At 37.6% G+C, this 14,288-nt stretch overlaps 1 protein-coding gene across 3 annotated transcripts; it reads left to right on the plus strand.

The window, feature by feature from the left end:
* Positions 1-142: 142 nt before the first annotated feature.
* YIPF1 (Yip1 domain family member 1) lies at positions 143-14,004 on the plus strand. Of its 3 annotated transcripts, none has more exons than XM_063297981.1 (10): positions 143-174; positions 2,037-2,113; positions 2,863-3,026; positions 4,032-4,112; positions 6,975-7,062; positions 7,169-7,285; positions 8,676-8,842; positions 9,371-9,553; positions 10,023-10,120; positions 10,254-10,357. In XM_063297981.1, the coding sequence occupies exons 2-9, from the start codon at positions 2,083-2,085 to the stop codon at positions 10,113-10,115; spliced, it is 924 nt and encodes a 307-aa protein (XP_063154051.1). In that variant the 5' UTR covers positions 143-174; positions 2,037-2,082; the 3' UTR covers positions 10,116-10,120; positions 10,254-10,357. The 3 variants fall into 3 exon arrangements, with proteins under 3 accessions (XP_063154051.1, XP_063154049.1, XP_063154050.1); XM_063297979.1 differs by lacking the exon at positions 10,254-10,357 and adding an exon at positions 13,370-14,004 and having other exon boundaries at positions 144-174; XM_063297980.1 differs by lacking the exons at positions 143-174; positions 10,254-10,357 and adding exons at positions 1,296-1,316; positions 13,370-14,004.
* Positions 14,005-14,288: the final 284 nt, after the last annotated feature.

Raw genomic sequence — 14,288 nt, forward strand, 5'->3', positions numbered from 1 at the left:
GGAAAATTTGCATTTGCAATTGATCGCTGCCGTCTCTTTAAAAGGGGGAGGAGGAGAAGAACAACGTTGATCTGCTCAAAATGCTACAAGCGATTTCTGTTTCTTTAAGAGCGAGAGACTGCGGACGGGCGAGGGGAGGGGCTTACCTAGTGCCTGCTATTTCCGGCAACACAGGTTGGTCTTACGCGTCGTTATAACAGCGATTCATTGTCTGCTTTTCTTTAAATGTCACCTAGCTACTTAGATGCAGATTTCCGAGTCAGAAATCTTTTCTTTCTAATTGTTAGTCTACAACTTTAATTGTAAGTTTGCAATAATGGACAAAGGGGAGGGGGGGTGAAGGTTACCTGTGCTTAAATGTGACCAGATGACAAGTTTTCTGTACCCAGCCTTGTCTTTGACGATACTATACTGCTTGGGTGACAGCAATATTGGTTGTGCTTGAGAGAAGAGACCCAGATACAGATGTCTGTAAAAATATTTTTTTTTAAAAAGCGTGCTGCAGCAAAAGCTATTATATCTCACAGTGCTGCTGCAAAATCCCTTAAGCATTATTAAATTTCCTGGTATAACCTAGTATAATACAGTGGAAATTGTAAACTGAATTCTTTAATTGGGAGAAGTAAATGCTTTCGTTTCAGATTTTTCATAGAATGGCCACAATATATAAGTGAAAGTTGAAAGAAATATATTGAGCCTCAAAGACAGTTAAGATCAAACATCAAAATTCTTTTTATAATTTGTGATCAATATGATTTTTTTCAACATCTGCTACAAGCATGAGTTTTATCAATTGGGACATGGTTTTATTTATGGATTTCTTGTGCTTATGATTAAATAGTTATTTATCTGTACCACTATTGTCTACTAAATTATTGTGTCAAGTAATATACACTTTATTATAACCTGAAGCACTGGCCACTTGAAATTTAATGTTAGATTATCACTGTGTGGATAACTTGCTTGAATTGAATAGCAGTTGGTGGCCTGGCCTATGAATGAGTCCAGCATCCTGAGCTTTGCAGGCTGAACACAACTATAAGGAGTTCCTTGTGATAAGGAAGGGAAAGCAAGTTTCCCACAACTTCTCTTCTGATTGAATGCTACCCAAGCTGTTCTTTTCCTTGCATTAATATTGGTTTGTTTATTCATCAGTTTTTATCCTCCCTTTCATTCAGGAGCTTAAGGCAGTAAACACAGCACTCCTTCATCCTGTTTTCCCACAAGAACAAGAGAGTGAGTAGTGCAAAGTCACTCAATGAGCTCCCAGTATTGGTGGTAGGAAGTTAAACTGCATGCACCCACCCCTTCCCAAGGTAACTCACATTTGGATCTCAAGTAAACAATAGATTATGGTTTCTTTGTGCAATTTGAGTGTTAGGCTTTTTCTTTCTTTTTATACTCTATTAACCTTTCTCAACCTTTTGACCCTGAAGGAACCCTTGAAATATTTTTCAGGCCTCAGGGGACTCCTGCACGTTCAGGCTCAAATACAGGCCAGAAGTTACAAAATTATTATATTTGTTTCATGGGTAGGCCTGTATATATGCATTAACAGTGTTCTTAAACTAAAAATAAACAATGAAACTTACCTCTTTAATGTGAAATTACCCGAATTGGAAATATTTTTTTAAATAAATCATGATCTCCCAGGGAACCCCTAGTGACCTCTTATGGAACCCTAGGGTTCTACAGAAACCTGATTGAGAAACCCTGCTCTAGCTAAATTGAGATATATAAAGGTCTTGGCATTTTTCACAAGTCAAGTTGGCTGGATGAGTACTGGAGAATACTGCCTGCTTGGTTTGGAATTATTTGCAATTTTTTCCTATTACATACAGACATTTCTGCCCAGTAGGTGAATGCACCCTTTCAATGCTTGTGTCAAATTTGTAATCTGGATGGAGTAACTAATCTGGAGAATCTGTTGCATGATTTTGCATAGCTGCAAGAGCTCTGGAAATCAGTTTCACCCATGAAGAACAGAATTAAGTTTTCTGGTCTAAGACAGTATTTGTTCTCTTTATATTTTTCAGGATTTTGCTCGATTCATACTAATAAACTAAGAATACCACTGCATGAATGGCAGCTGTGGATGACTTCAAGTTCCAAGGTACATTTAAAAATTGGATTTCTAAAAGCTTTAGATTGTTCTGTATCATTGCTTTGCATTGCTGAATTTAACCTCCGTCTCACTTATAGTGCATGATGCTGCCAATTACTTAATTTTTTTAAAGCAGTGTTGTCATTGTGGAACTGAATATAATTATTTTCCCCTAATGGGAATATTCTCAAGGTGTTTTTTTTTAAATTCAAGGAGTTCAAGTGGCATAGCTGCCTCATTCTTTTTATCTTCTCCACAAAAGATTCTGCTTAAACCTAGTATCAACTTCTCCTTTGGAATTTAATTGTTCATTGAACGAAACAGAGATGCACTAGATGGGCCTTTGGTTTCATTCAAAGTATATTCATTATAACTATACAGTAAGACTAACTCAAGTAGCTGAGAAAGTGTAACTGGCCAGAAATCTTCACAATCCTAGGTAAGTATTGTTTATTAGTTGAACTGCTCCTTATTATAAATCTCCCTGTTGGATTTCTGCTTTATGGTGCTTCTTTTCATATTCAATTTCAGAATACGGTATAATGAAAAACAGAATTTTTTAATAAATAATAAATTCTGGTGAACTCAATTCTAGGGCACGAATCCAAAGCTTTGGTTAACTGAATAAACAAATGCCTTGGTAATTTCACAATATATTTACTTTAAAACATGATGCAAGAGTTAATACCATAGAACTGCATACCTTACAGGAAACACTAAGGAAAATAAAGTCTTTGCAGAGAATGTTTGTTTTTCAGAATTTGATGATGCAGCCAACTTGTTGGCAGCCAATCCAGATGCTGTCACTATAAGTATTGATGAACCTACTGAAAAACCAAAGAAGAAACATGGACATCTGCAAGTATCTGGAAGAGAAGAAGATGATGAGCTGCTGGGGACAGATGATTCTGATAAAACCGAGGTTTGATGAAAATGTAGTGATTCTATCTGACAAACTGCTGTTCTTCTGCATATTGTTAATAAACACTGCATATATTGTGCATAAAAAGGCAGTAGAAGCTATTTAGGACAGCTCTCTGCAGGAAGGAGACACTCTAGAGTAGTCCTGGCATGGTTCAAATACTATAAATTTAGATCACAGCTGGTGAGTTGAATAGCTTCTCACCCACTTGTACAAACTGGAAGCCGTCTGATGGGATGAGAGTTTTTTTTCCTTAATATAGTATTATTGACTTGTATCATCCATTAGCACAGTGCCGGTATACAAATGTGCTGTTGTCATTGTTACAATCTTGGTTTGTGTTTGTGGTTCTATAGGTCAATATTAAGGGGATCCACATGTGTGTAAACAGGTGATGAAGATAATTAGTTAACTTTAGGATATTCTGCGTGGCTTTTTTGCACTTCTAACAGCAGTACAACGTGGATATAAATCTTTTCTCCCCAGGACTTGAGAAGGGATTTTGTCCCTGTCAATGGAAGGTTCATTTAGTGGCAATACTTGATACCCTTTAATATTAAATGTTTAGCTCCTCTACAGTACTTCGAGATAGGTTGGGTAAAATCATAGCTGCCTAGCCTACAAACTGAAAGAATATATATGTACATATGAACTGGGTGAAACCTGGGTCAAGTGTCCCAAGTTCTCTAGAGCATGGTCTAGATTATTGTTGGTTGGGCAAAAGGATTGATGCTGGGTTGTCTCTCCTCCTGACAAGAGACTTGGCAAGAAAACCATGCGTGTGCTTTCAATGAGATGGGTTTGCAGAGTTAACACAATGTAACGATAACATAGAATATATGGGACAGATTTTCCTGGAAGTTCTGCTTCCCAGCACAAGTGTCATGTTCAGCTCTACCCAGAGAGGTTCCTGTTTCTAATGTAAGTGATATTGTTTGTACAAATAATACATTTCAATAAGAAATAAACCTGTACCTTCTTTCTTTTTAAAATCCTATCTTCCAGTTGCTTGCTGGGCAGAAGAAAAGTGCTCCATTCTGGACATTTGAATATTATCAAACCTTTTTTGATGTGGATACACACCAGGTTTGTAATCTCCATGTATGTGTATGATGTACCATGTGTACTGTATGTTCACTTTAATGAAATTGTCTTCAGTTTGTTTTTTGTTTGTTTCTGTGAGACAATCTGTATAGCAGGTCCTGCTCTGTATTTATCTTGCTACTTCCTTGTCCATGTGTGCCCTAGCAAAAAGGTACACATGGCTATTCTTTTTGAAAACCTTCCAAAGATCTATTGCTTCTCCCTGCCAATTTAAATAGTCGGAATAGAACTTTGTAGGCATGATCATCATTTTTGTACGTTCTAATGGCTATGTATTATTATTTCTTGTACTTCATACTCTTGAAAGTTATAAATACATACATTCTATTGTTCAGAGTGAAAAGTGGTTGTACTTTTCATTAGCAAGAAAAAATACTTCTTGCTAAATATATTTTGTATCCAGACAATCATACCATTTCAAAGGTTCTAATAAGCAGCTCAGTTCAGGTTATTAGGGCTTCTGTATCTAGACTACAGTTATGGACAATCACTAGATGCAAAGAGATACAGAAAACTCAGCTCTTTCCTACCCTCTAGTGTTTGTCTGAATTTTTGCAGATATAGTGGGTCTAGTTCAGGTGTCATAGTGTTGATCTGATTGATTGATCAATTGATTGATTGACTGATTGATTGATTAGGTGCCATCAAGTTGGTGTCGACTCTTAGTGACCATGTAAATAAATTTTCTCTGTGATGATCTGTTCCTAACCTGTTCTTTCAGGTCTTCCAACAGTGCACTCATCAGCATTATAACTGAGTCCATCTTGCTGATGGTCATCCTCTTCTTCTCTTTCCTTCCACTTTTCCCAGCATTAGAGCCTTCTCCAGAAAGTTAAGTCTTTGCATGATGTGTGAAGAAGAAGGATAATTTGAGGCTGGTCGTTTGTGCCTCAAGTGAGAACTCTAGGTTGATTTGTTCGATAATTCATTTGTTTGTTTTCTTGGCTGTCCACTGTATTCTCAGGAGTCTTCTCCCACACCAAAGTTCAAAAGTGTCAATACTCTTCCTATCCTGCTTCTTCAAAGCCCAACTTTCACTTCCATAGAGGCTCACAGGGAGTACCATGGCTTGCACTATTCTGTTCTTTGTAGGTGTAAACACATCATGGCATCTGAATATCTTTTCCAAGGCCTTCATGGCAGCTGTGCCAAGTGCTAGTATGTGGTGTATTTTTTGACTGCTTGTTCCTTTACTGTTGATGGTTGATCCTAAAAGACAGAAGCTATCTACCACTTTGATATCTTCATTGTCTATTCTAAGGCTGGTTGTTGTACCTGTTGTCATTAGCTTGATCTTCTTTATATTGAATTTTAGTCTCATTTTTTTCACTATGCTTCTTCACTTCTATTACTAGAAGTTACAGATCCGTTGCATTTTTGGGTATCAGAGTAGTGTCATCAGCATAGCGCCAGTAATTGTTGTTTCTTCCTCCAGTTTTAAAACCATGCTCATCTTTTTCCAATCCAGCTTCCCTTAATATTTATTCACTGTACAGCTTGAATAAATAAGGCAAGAGTATACAGCCTTGTCTCATTCCTTTGCCAACCTGGAGCCAGTCTGTTTCACCATGTTGTGCCCTTACTGTGGCTTCCTGACCTGTATATAGGTTTTTCATGAGGACAGTGAGATGTTCTGGCATTCCCATTTTTCTAAGGACATTTCACAGTTTCATGTGATTGACACAACTGAAGGCCTTTCTATAATCTATGAAGCACATACTGACTTCTTTTTGTTATTCTTTGGCTTTCTCAATTATCCAGTGTGTATATAATATTTTTGGGGCTTTTTTAAAGCCAGTTTGAACATTTGGCATCTCTTAATGTAGGTATCTAATCTGCATTGTGTGATCCTAAGCATTATTTTGCTAGCCTGTGAAATTAAGGATATTGTACAATAGTTTACACATTCTATTAAGTCTCCTTTTTAAAATATTGGGATGTATATTTATTTATATTTCAGATTTCTGTCACCGCCCATCTCCCCCAAGCGGGGACTCTATATAGACCTCTTCCAGTCTGTTGGCCACTGTGTTGTTCTCGACATTTGCTGGCATAGCTTGGTTAGAACCTTGACTGATTCTTCTTCTGTGCTTTCCATATTTCCTTGGGTATTCCATCAGTTCCTGTAGCTTTCTGACATGGTAATGACTGGAGTGCTGACCTAACTTCTTTTTCTAGTACTAGAGGTTCTTGTAAGAAGGAAATATTTTCTAAGGTATCTTGGATGTTGACGTTTCTACAATACGGTATTTCAGTATGCTCCTTTTATCTTGTTTGATCTCCTTTGAATCAGTTACTAACTGTCCATTGGCGGCCTTTAGCAAACATGCAGTGTTGAGCTAATAAACCCTTATTTGCTGCTCTGGGGAGAAGACATCTGTAATTTTCTGTCACAGCAATTGCCACATTTGCTATTTTTTTAAAAAAAGTGGGGTTTTTTTTTTGCAGAATTCATTGTGGCCAGGCTTACACCTAACATTAAACTATACGAAGAGCTCAAAACAAGCACATACCATTTTATGATTTAGCTTATTTTCAAACCAAGCCTATGATTAAGGGAACTAACAGGGCTTTCTTAAAATTAAAGTGAAAATGGCTGGATTTAATTATCCAAATCATAATGTAATTTGTTTGCTTTTGGTTTCTTGATGTATGAATGCAACCAGTGTGTTGCACATTGTTTGTTTCTGACTCAGTAAACCATACTTAATTTGCCCAAGATCCTATTTCCAATGGGGCAATGTATAGATCTTTTTTTAATCCAAAATGTTTTCAGTATTTCTTTAATTTAAATGGTTTATTTATCTTCAGTCATACGATCTATATCACTTTAATTATTATCAGGTTTTGGACAGAATCAAAGGTTCTGTTTTTCCAGTGCCAGGGAAAAACTTTGTGAGACTGTACATTCGGAGTAATCCTGATCTTTATGGTATGTACAAATAATATAATTTTGAATAAGGGATCTTTTCCTGCTTTTGCACTGAATACAATAAGTCAATCAAAATAAATGAGAATTTGCTTTTGTCCCAATTAAGGTCCATTTTGGATATGTGCCACACTAGTCTTTGCTGTTGCAATTAGCGGTAACCTTTCAAAATTCTTCATTCATCTGGGCAAACGTGATTTTCATTATGTGCCAGATTTCCGCAAAGGTTCGTAAAATTATTTCAAAGAATTCATACCTATTACTTTTTATTCAACTGGAGAGTACAGGGCAGGGGCTGTGGTGAGCCAATTTGAGGGAGGTTACAAATTTCTGTGGAGCCAGAAAGTTGAAAGGCAAACAAGGAACTCTTTTTCAGGGAAGGCAGGAGGAAAGGAATCCATTCCATGATCCAGAGATATTATTCAGGATAGGAAATAAACCCGACATGCTAAGCTCAAAGCAAACCACCCACAAGAAGCTTAGCATGTTGGGTGACTGCAGCCAAACCCTGGAATCAGTGCTTCTAGCTCTAGGTGGCCCAAAGGGCTGAAAGGTGGGTGGGCAGGGAGTGCAGCATCTGTAGAGCTCTGACTTCTGGAGAAGGCAAGAGAAGAGCCCACATAGCTCATCTGAAGGGTAAAGAGAGCCAAACCTGGGTTTAGGCATGGATGTCTCCTCAGAGCCAGGAAGAGAACGTGGTGCCGAACTCACCAATGTGAGTAGTCACTGGTAAAAAGGATACACTTGCTTGGCTGCTTCTGCTATCAGTGCCAGGAGCTATTCTCAGCCAGCCTGGAGCAGGTGGCTCCTGGATCTGTCCAAGAGGAGGAAAGGCCAGCTGTGCTCCTGTCCAGCCTTGTACACCACAGCAGTAACCAGAGTGGGTGGGCTCAGTACTTGTGAGAAGAGCAGCAAGGTAATAAGTCACCCTCAGATAAACTAAAAAACTAATAACTTGTCAAGTTGGATACTTAGCCTAGAAGTACATTGCCATGGAGTCTAACCTTGCGTACTGCTAAATCCCGTAATAAGAAGCAATTCTGTTGTGAATTGCTCATTCTTCCAGTGGTTTCCATCATAAAGATGTGTAGCTTGGCACAGAGCCATTGACATGTAAGGAGAGAAAGATAAGTGGGTAAGATACATGCATATCTTGAGGTCCTCCAAACAGCTCCCTCTTCCTAATGGGCACGCATAGAGGCTCCCTCAGTATCCACATATTCCTTGGCAGATCAGTATATTATTTACTATTTAATGCGTGCCCTACTTTTCTACTCTGGTGAGTACTTAGGACAGCTAACAGAATTGAAAAGCAATATTCTAAAGACACAAACATAATTTTGTATGAGCCAGGGGCTTAGGGATGATTTTAGTCACTGATTTCAACCCTTGATTCCATTTTTTCCAAGTGATGGGATAGAGAAATTGTCGCTTTTCAGGGTCTGGTATATAGCCTGGAGGTCCTCATCTAGATTAATACTGTTTAAAGAAAAGCTAGAGTGATATAACTGATTCTTGCATAGTTTACTTTGCAGTTCATGAAGCCAAATGTTTTATGACGTAAATACCTGTTAGTCTTGAAGTGAATCATAGTCCTAAAATACATCTCTTTTTAGTCTCCATCGCTGCAACAGCCATCTATGCTTATGCCTGGCTAGTTCCTCTTGCTCTCTGGGGATTCCTTATGTGGAGAAACAACAAAGTTGTGAACATTGTCTCCTACTCATTTCTTGAGATTGTATGCGTTTATGGCTATTCACTCTTCATTTATATACCAACAGCAGTAAGTACAGTATAATTAAGTATTTTATGAAGAGCAGGTGATAATATGTGGAACAGCTAAATAGATCAATATAACCTTTTGATATTCCACATGCAAAGCTTAACTGAGAGATCTGTATTATGTGATGTGAGACAAACTTAACTGTTTAGCCCATTATTCCTTGATCTAGTTATGGTGGCTGGGAATCCTAGGGATTGTAGTCCCTACATACTGGAGAGGGCATTAAGTTGGGAAAGGTTTCAAAATGTCTGGAAGGTTCAGAAACAAACACTGTAGCCGTTCTCTCACAAACAGGTGTTGGTAGAAAGGCTCCAGCTGTTTGACAGTGCTCCAGTGCTTCCACATGGTTCCTTGTCATGTGGTGAGGTGCAGATAGGATGAAGCGAATGTGCTATACCTGCACTGGAGATTTCTCCATCATATGTTCAGGTTCAGGTGATAGGATACCTTGATGGTTTTAGACAGAATTAAAAAGTTTTACTTGATTGCAGTCAGTAAAGCCTGGACCTTATTTCTTTTTCCTGGCAGATTTTATGGATCATTCCACAGAAAGCTCTCCGATGGGTATTGGTGGCATTTGCTCTGTGTCTTTCAGGATCTGTTCTAGTAATGACATTTTGGCCTGCTGTTAGAGATGACAATCGGAGAATCGCAATGGGTACAATTGTGACAGTTGTCCTTCTCCATGCCTTGCTTGCTGTTGGTTGCTTGGTATGACAACTTTCAACTCTTCAATATACAGTTTTATTTAGATCTGATTAACTGTTGTAAAAGCGATGACTGAATTAGCCCATTCAGAATATTTGCAACCTATGCATATATGTGTGTATGTATGTGTAACCTGCTACTTAAATATCTCCGGAAGTAACCCCAGGAAGCTTGCTGGTGAGAGAATTAACAGATTTTTCAATTACTAAGTACCTTTTGGCTTATTCCCTTTGGCATCTTTAGTACTATACTTTTCAGATAGATATGCTATATCTAATAGTATCTATATCTAATAATAATTAGTGTTTGCTGTTTGCTGCATATCAGACACTCTGCATAATTTCTAACTTGGTCATCTTTGAATATTTTGTTATTTCCATACTGACTCTTCCCTGCCCACATACATTACACATATAGGATTGTGATACTCATAATGTTCTGTTTATCTCCCTTGTGCTCCTTATTAATGTAGGCATACTTTTTTGATGCCCCTGAACTGGAGGTCCTTCCACTGACTACAGTACTTCCACATAATCAAACAATAGGAGTAACAAAGGCTCAGTAAACAAGGTAAGATGTTACCTTCTCAGAAAAACTTTTTTATGTAATTGGGCTTGCTGCAGCTGGTTTCAGATTAAGCAGTAATACACGCAGTGACGTGTGCTTGGATTCTTAGGTGGTTATTTTAGGCACATTTTCCCAGGCTGCTCCAGAAGAGATTTGTTCCACAAGAGCTCGGGAGCATCTTACACAAAGCAAGACTGGCACCCTACACAACAATCCAACGTGCCCTTTTTGCAAGGGGAAGGTCATAATTAGCGCAAGGGAAATGCAGCAGGAGGAGTTTGGATTTCTTTGGGAAAATTTGGGATACCTACTTGTAGCCCTTCTTTCCTCTGCCTTGAGAAGTTTCAGAATGAAGGGCTACTTACTATGTTATCAGAGGAAGCTCAATGACACAGTAGGAGAATTGTCATTACTAAGACATAATATGTAATCTGAGAAAAAGGACTTGATAGAGTTTAATATATACATAAAGCAGGGCCTTTTTATACCAATTGGGTAGAGGTGAAGTCTGTTACTGATTCTGAATGGATCTTGCACTTAAAAATCTGCTTATGTCAATATAATTCCATTTTGATTTTGGATTCTTGTTTAGCGTGGGATGGAGAACTGGAAAAAATACTGTATACTTTTTTTCTTATTTAAATGGGACATGCCTAACAATTTCCTTAATGACTAAAATTAAAAATTGTGGTTTCTATATATTGATATGTTTGCCCCATGAGTAGCTGCATCCATGGATATGAAAGGCATCCATAGGATTGACTGGGATGGAATGCATGGGGTGTATATGTTATGGTAGAAAAACTCATCAAAGAAACACCAACAACTGGAGAGAATCCAAATCAATGTTTTATTTTCCAAAGGCAGCGGGTTACAGTGAGTAATTTGTGTCTTGCAGGAGATGAGCCAAAAGAAAGAACTAAGTTACATAGGTCTTATGCAGAATATTGATCAAGGACAGTTTGGACATGGATATACATTGATAGGGGTCCTTAACTGAAAGAATTGCTCTACAGTTAACAAGATAACCATACATTTTGTATATATACAGATAACTGTATATTTTGTGGGTTAATTGTATGAGCTGAGCCTGAAAAAAAAATGCAGTGAAATAGCTCAGTATTCCATAAACAATGCTGCTGACTAAGAGTCAGCTACCTCAGCCAGTGATCAGTTTATATTTCTTGCAAAAATTATCTGACCTTACTCATTGCTTCCATGCAGTTATAACCTGTGACTTCTATGAATGGTAAAGAATGGTGATGCATGTACCTTTGTGTATTTCAAATCATTTAGCTACTTAACTTTTCATCCCAGATATATCTGTCTATCAATATCATTTATTGGGGCTTTCCAAAGCTGAAAAGCCAAAAGATCTGAAAGAAGCATCTGTGAATTTAGAATGTTTTACCCTATATGACAACTGCATGACCAGTTATTGATGGACTTAACTAGAACTGCTGCTCTTTAAAGCAAAAATTGAAATAGGTTTCAATTCAGTGGAATCAGCTTCACTTGTGCACTTTAATGCTTCTAATTACAATTCTAAGAATCTTCCGAATTATTTGCATACATTTAGTACCATCAATACAATTAACACAAAATACGACCTCTTTGTTAATATTTTTGTAAAAACGTTGCTCTGAGGAAGCCTCTAAATGTTCATCATTTATAATGTGTTATGATACATTATATCATTTATACATTATTATCATTATATCATTTTCTCCTGTATAGCAGAAGAAAATATAGAAAGTGGAGTTGTCACTGGGAAAGAAGAGATAAAAGTCTATATCCAGATATTCTATATGAATACCAAATACTAAAATCATCTAAATGCATAAAATAATTATTGCCTTTCATATTGAAAAATATTTTCTTTCAAATTACTTGGCTGTTCTTCCTTCAAAATGTTAAGCACTCAAAAAAAAAAACAGATTTGTCGTTATCCAGTATTTAGGGGGACTTCCTCAAGAATAGCAACAAAACAAAATGTATAACATTATTGTGCAGTAACTAAAGGTAATCTACATAGTATAAGACTAAACAATGAAACATTCTTCCTTTGAATATACAAAAAACCCCACTTGACTCAAGTTGACTGCTACTCAGTTGACTAGTAGTTTTCAATGGCAAATACCCCTGCTAGGTGAAATTGTTGAGAAGATCATGGCAAGGCCCCACAGTTCAATTCTGCTTCAGTCCTGAGTCTGGCTTTTGAAACAACTCTGATGGAAAAGAGAAGTGAATGGATTTCATTGAGCCCCTTTGAAGAGAGGGAACACAATCCTGATAAAATTGTCTCAGCTTTTTGGTGGCTTTTGATACTGTGAATCATGAAATCTTGATCAATAGAGTTAAGGGCTTGGAATAGTGGTTCTCCTATCTGCATATCATTTCTAAAAAATATATTTTGGGGACTTTTTTAAAATCCCAAATTGTGACATGAAATTCAGCAAGGTTCCATTCTGTCTTTCATGCATTTCAATCTGTATATGACTGTGCTGGGGCTGATCATCAGGTATTTGGGGACAAGGTTCTACCAATATGCAGATAATATTCAGCTCTTTTGCTTCTCTTCTGAGCTAAGAGCCTATGTGCTAAATCAGTCTGGAGGCAGTAATGGGTTAAATGAAGGCCAAGCAACTTAAGTCCTGACAAGATGGAGGTCCTACTGAGTGGGTGGTTCTCATTGTTATGGATGGAGTTATACACCTATAAAGGAGCTGAACGTAATAGGGGAATGCTCTTCCATTCATATTTGTCACTGGAGGCCTAGTAGTATGGAGTCTCTTTGCCCAGCATTGGCCAAATGCACTAATTATGGTTGAGCCTAGACTGAGACTGCCTAATTATTGATCCTCTTGCAATCTTTCATTTGGACTACTGTGATGTGTTTTATATGAGAGAGCAGTTGATAACAATCCAGAAATACACTGGTTGCCAACTTAATTCTGAGTCAGATTCACGGCGCTACTAAGATTGACCTAGAAGGCCATTAGTAACTTGGGATTGCATATTTGAAGTACTGTGTTAGCCTTCTCAGGCTTTTGGATTTCCCCCCACTATTAGGGGGAAATATATAGATTGATCTCTGGCTGTGAACTAGTTTCCTACAAAATTATATGTGGCACTAGTTCTTAAAAGGTTTGGGTAGTGATCTAAGCGGCTGTGTAATGAATGTGGGTGGGATCTGTGGTTTTTTTCTGTCGGTTCATTACAACTAATTTTAGAATTGCTGTTATCACCTAGGCAATTTCTATGAAGTTCAGAATCAGCTGAATTGGTCTGCTTGAGAGTAATTTTGTTGCTCCACAAAGAGAAGCAAGCTCAAACCAAACCTGGATCATCAGGAAGCTTTGAGTATGATTTGGTACCTCTAGATGTCATAAGAAGGCAGACATACTGTCTATAAAAAAGTATGCAGTCTGCTTTTCTGTAAAATGTTACAGAGAAGAATGGAGAATGATTTAAAAGACTTTCCAAGTTAAACTAATTGCTGTTGAACATTTGTTGTCTTTAGGAACCATGGTTGATTTTTTAAATTCAGCCATACTTAGTCTTTACCATTTTGTGGGGGATGACTTCCTTCCCGTGCTGTGACCTGCTGATGCTCGTTTAGCAACAATACCAAAGAAGAATCCTCTGGTGTGGGGCCTACTTTGTGGATCTCACTGAAATTGGGCAGGTTCCCACTTTGCCAACAAAGATCTTTTTGTTCCGGCATTTCCTCCACTATTTCTTCATATTTATCTACACCAATAATAGTTGAGTCTCCTTGGCTTTCATTTTTTAATGAATTGTCACTGTATGTTGTTCCTTTGATGATTTTATTGTAAATCTGATGTGTTTTTAATAAAATGGAAAGCTCTATAAACTTTTTTAAATACTTGTGTCTATAATCTTTTCCACTACAAGTCTAAAATTTGGCAGAGTTTTTCCCCTCAAGAGGGCAACTCTGCTTGTCTGTGTCATTTAACATGGCCAAAACTAACAAAGTTACAGACACTTTCCATTAAGTATATTTCTGTATATAGATATAGTAAGAATTTATAGGATTTTTAAATGACAATCCTACACTTGAGATGTTGGGAATCATTTCCAGAAGTTTAGGCTCTTCTGCAGCCCTGTATTGCAGCATCTTCTAATCTGGTCATGCTGTCTGGGGATA

Source organism: Candoia aspera, chromosome 3, assembly GCF_035149785.1.
Source record: "Candoia aspera isolate rCanAsp1 chromosome 3, rCanAsp1.hap2, whole genome shotgun sequence".
NCBI lineage: Eukaryota > Metazoa > Chordata > Lepidosauria > Squamata > Boidae > Candoia > Candoia aspera.

Coding starts and splice junctions, on each gene's coding strand:
- YIPF1 (XM_063297981.1), top strand. CDS start 2,083: ATGGCAGCTGTGGATGACTTCAAGTTCCAAG. Junction 7,063..7,168: donor GAGTAATCCTGATCTTTATG/GTATGTACAAAT, acceptor GTCCCAATTAAG/GTCCATTTTGGATATGTGCC. Junction 9,554..10,022: donor TGCTTGCTGTTGGTTGCTTG/GTATGACAACTT, acceptor TTATTAATGTAG/GCATACTTTTTTGATGCCCC.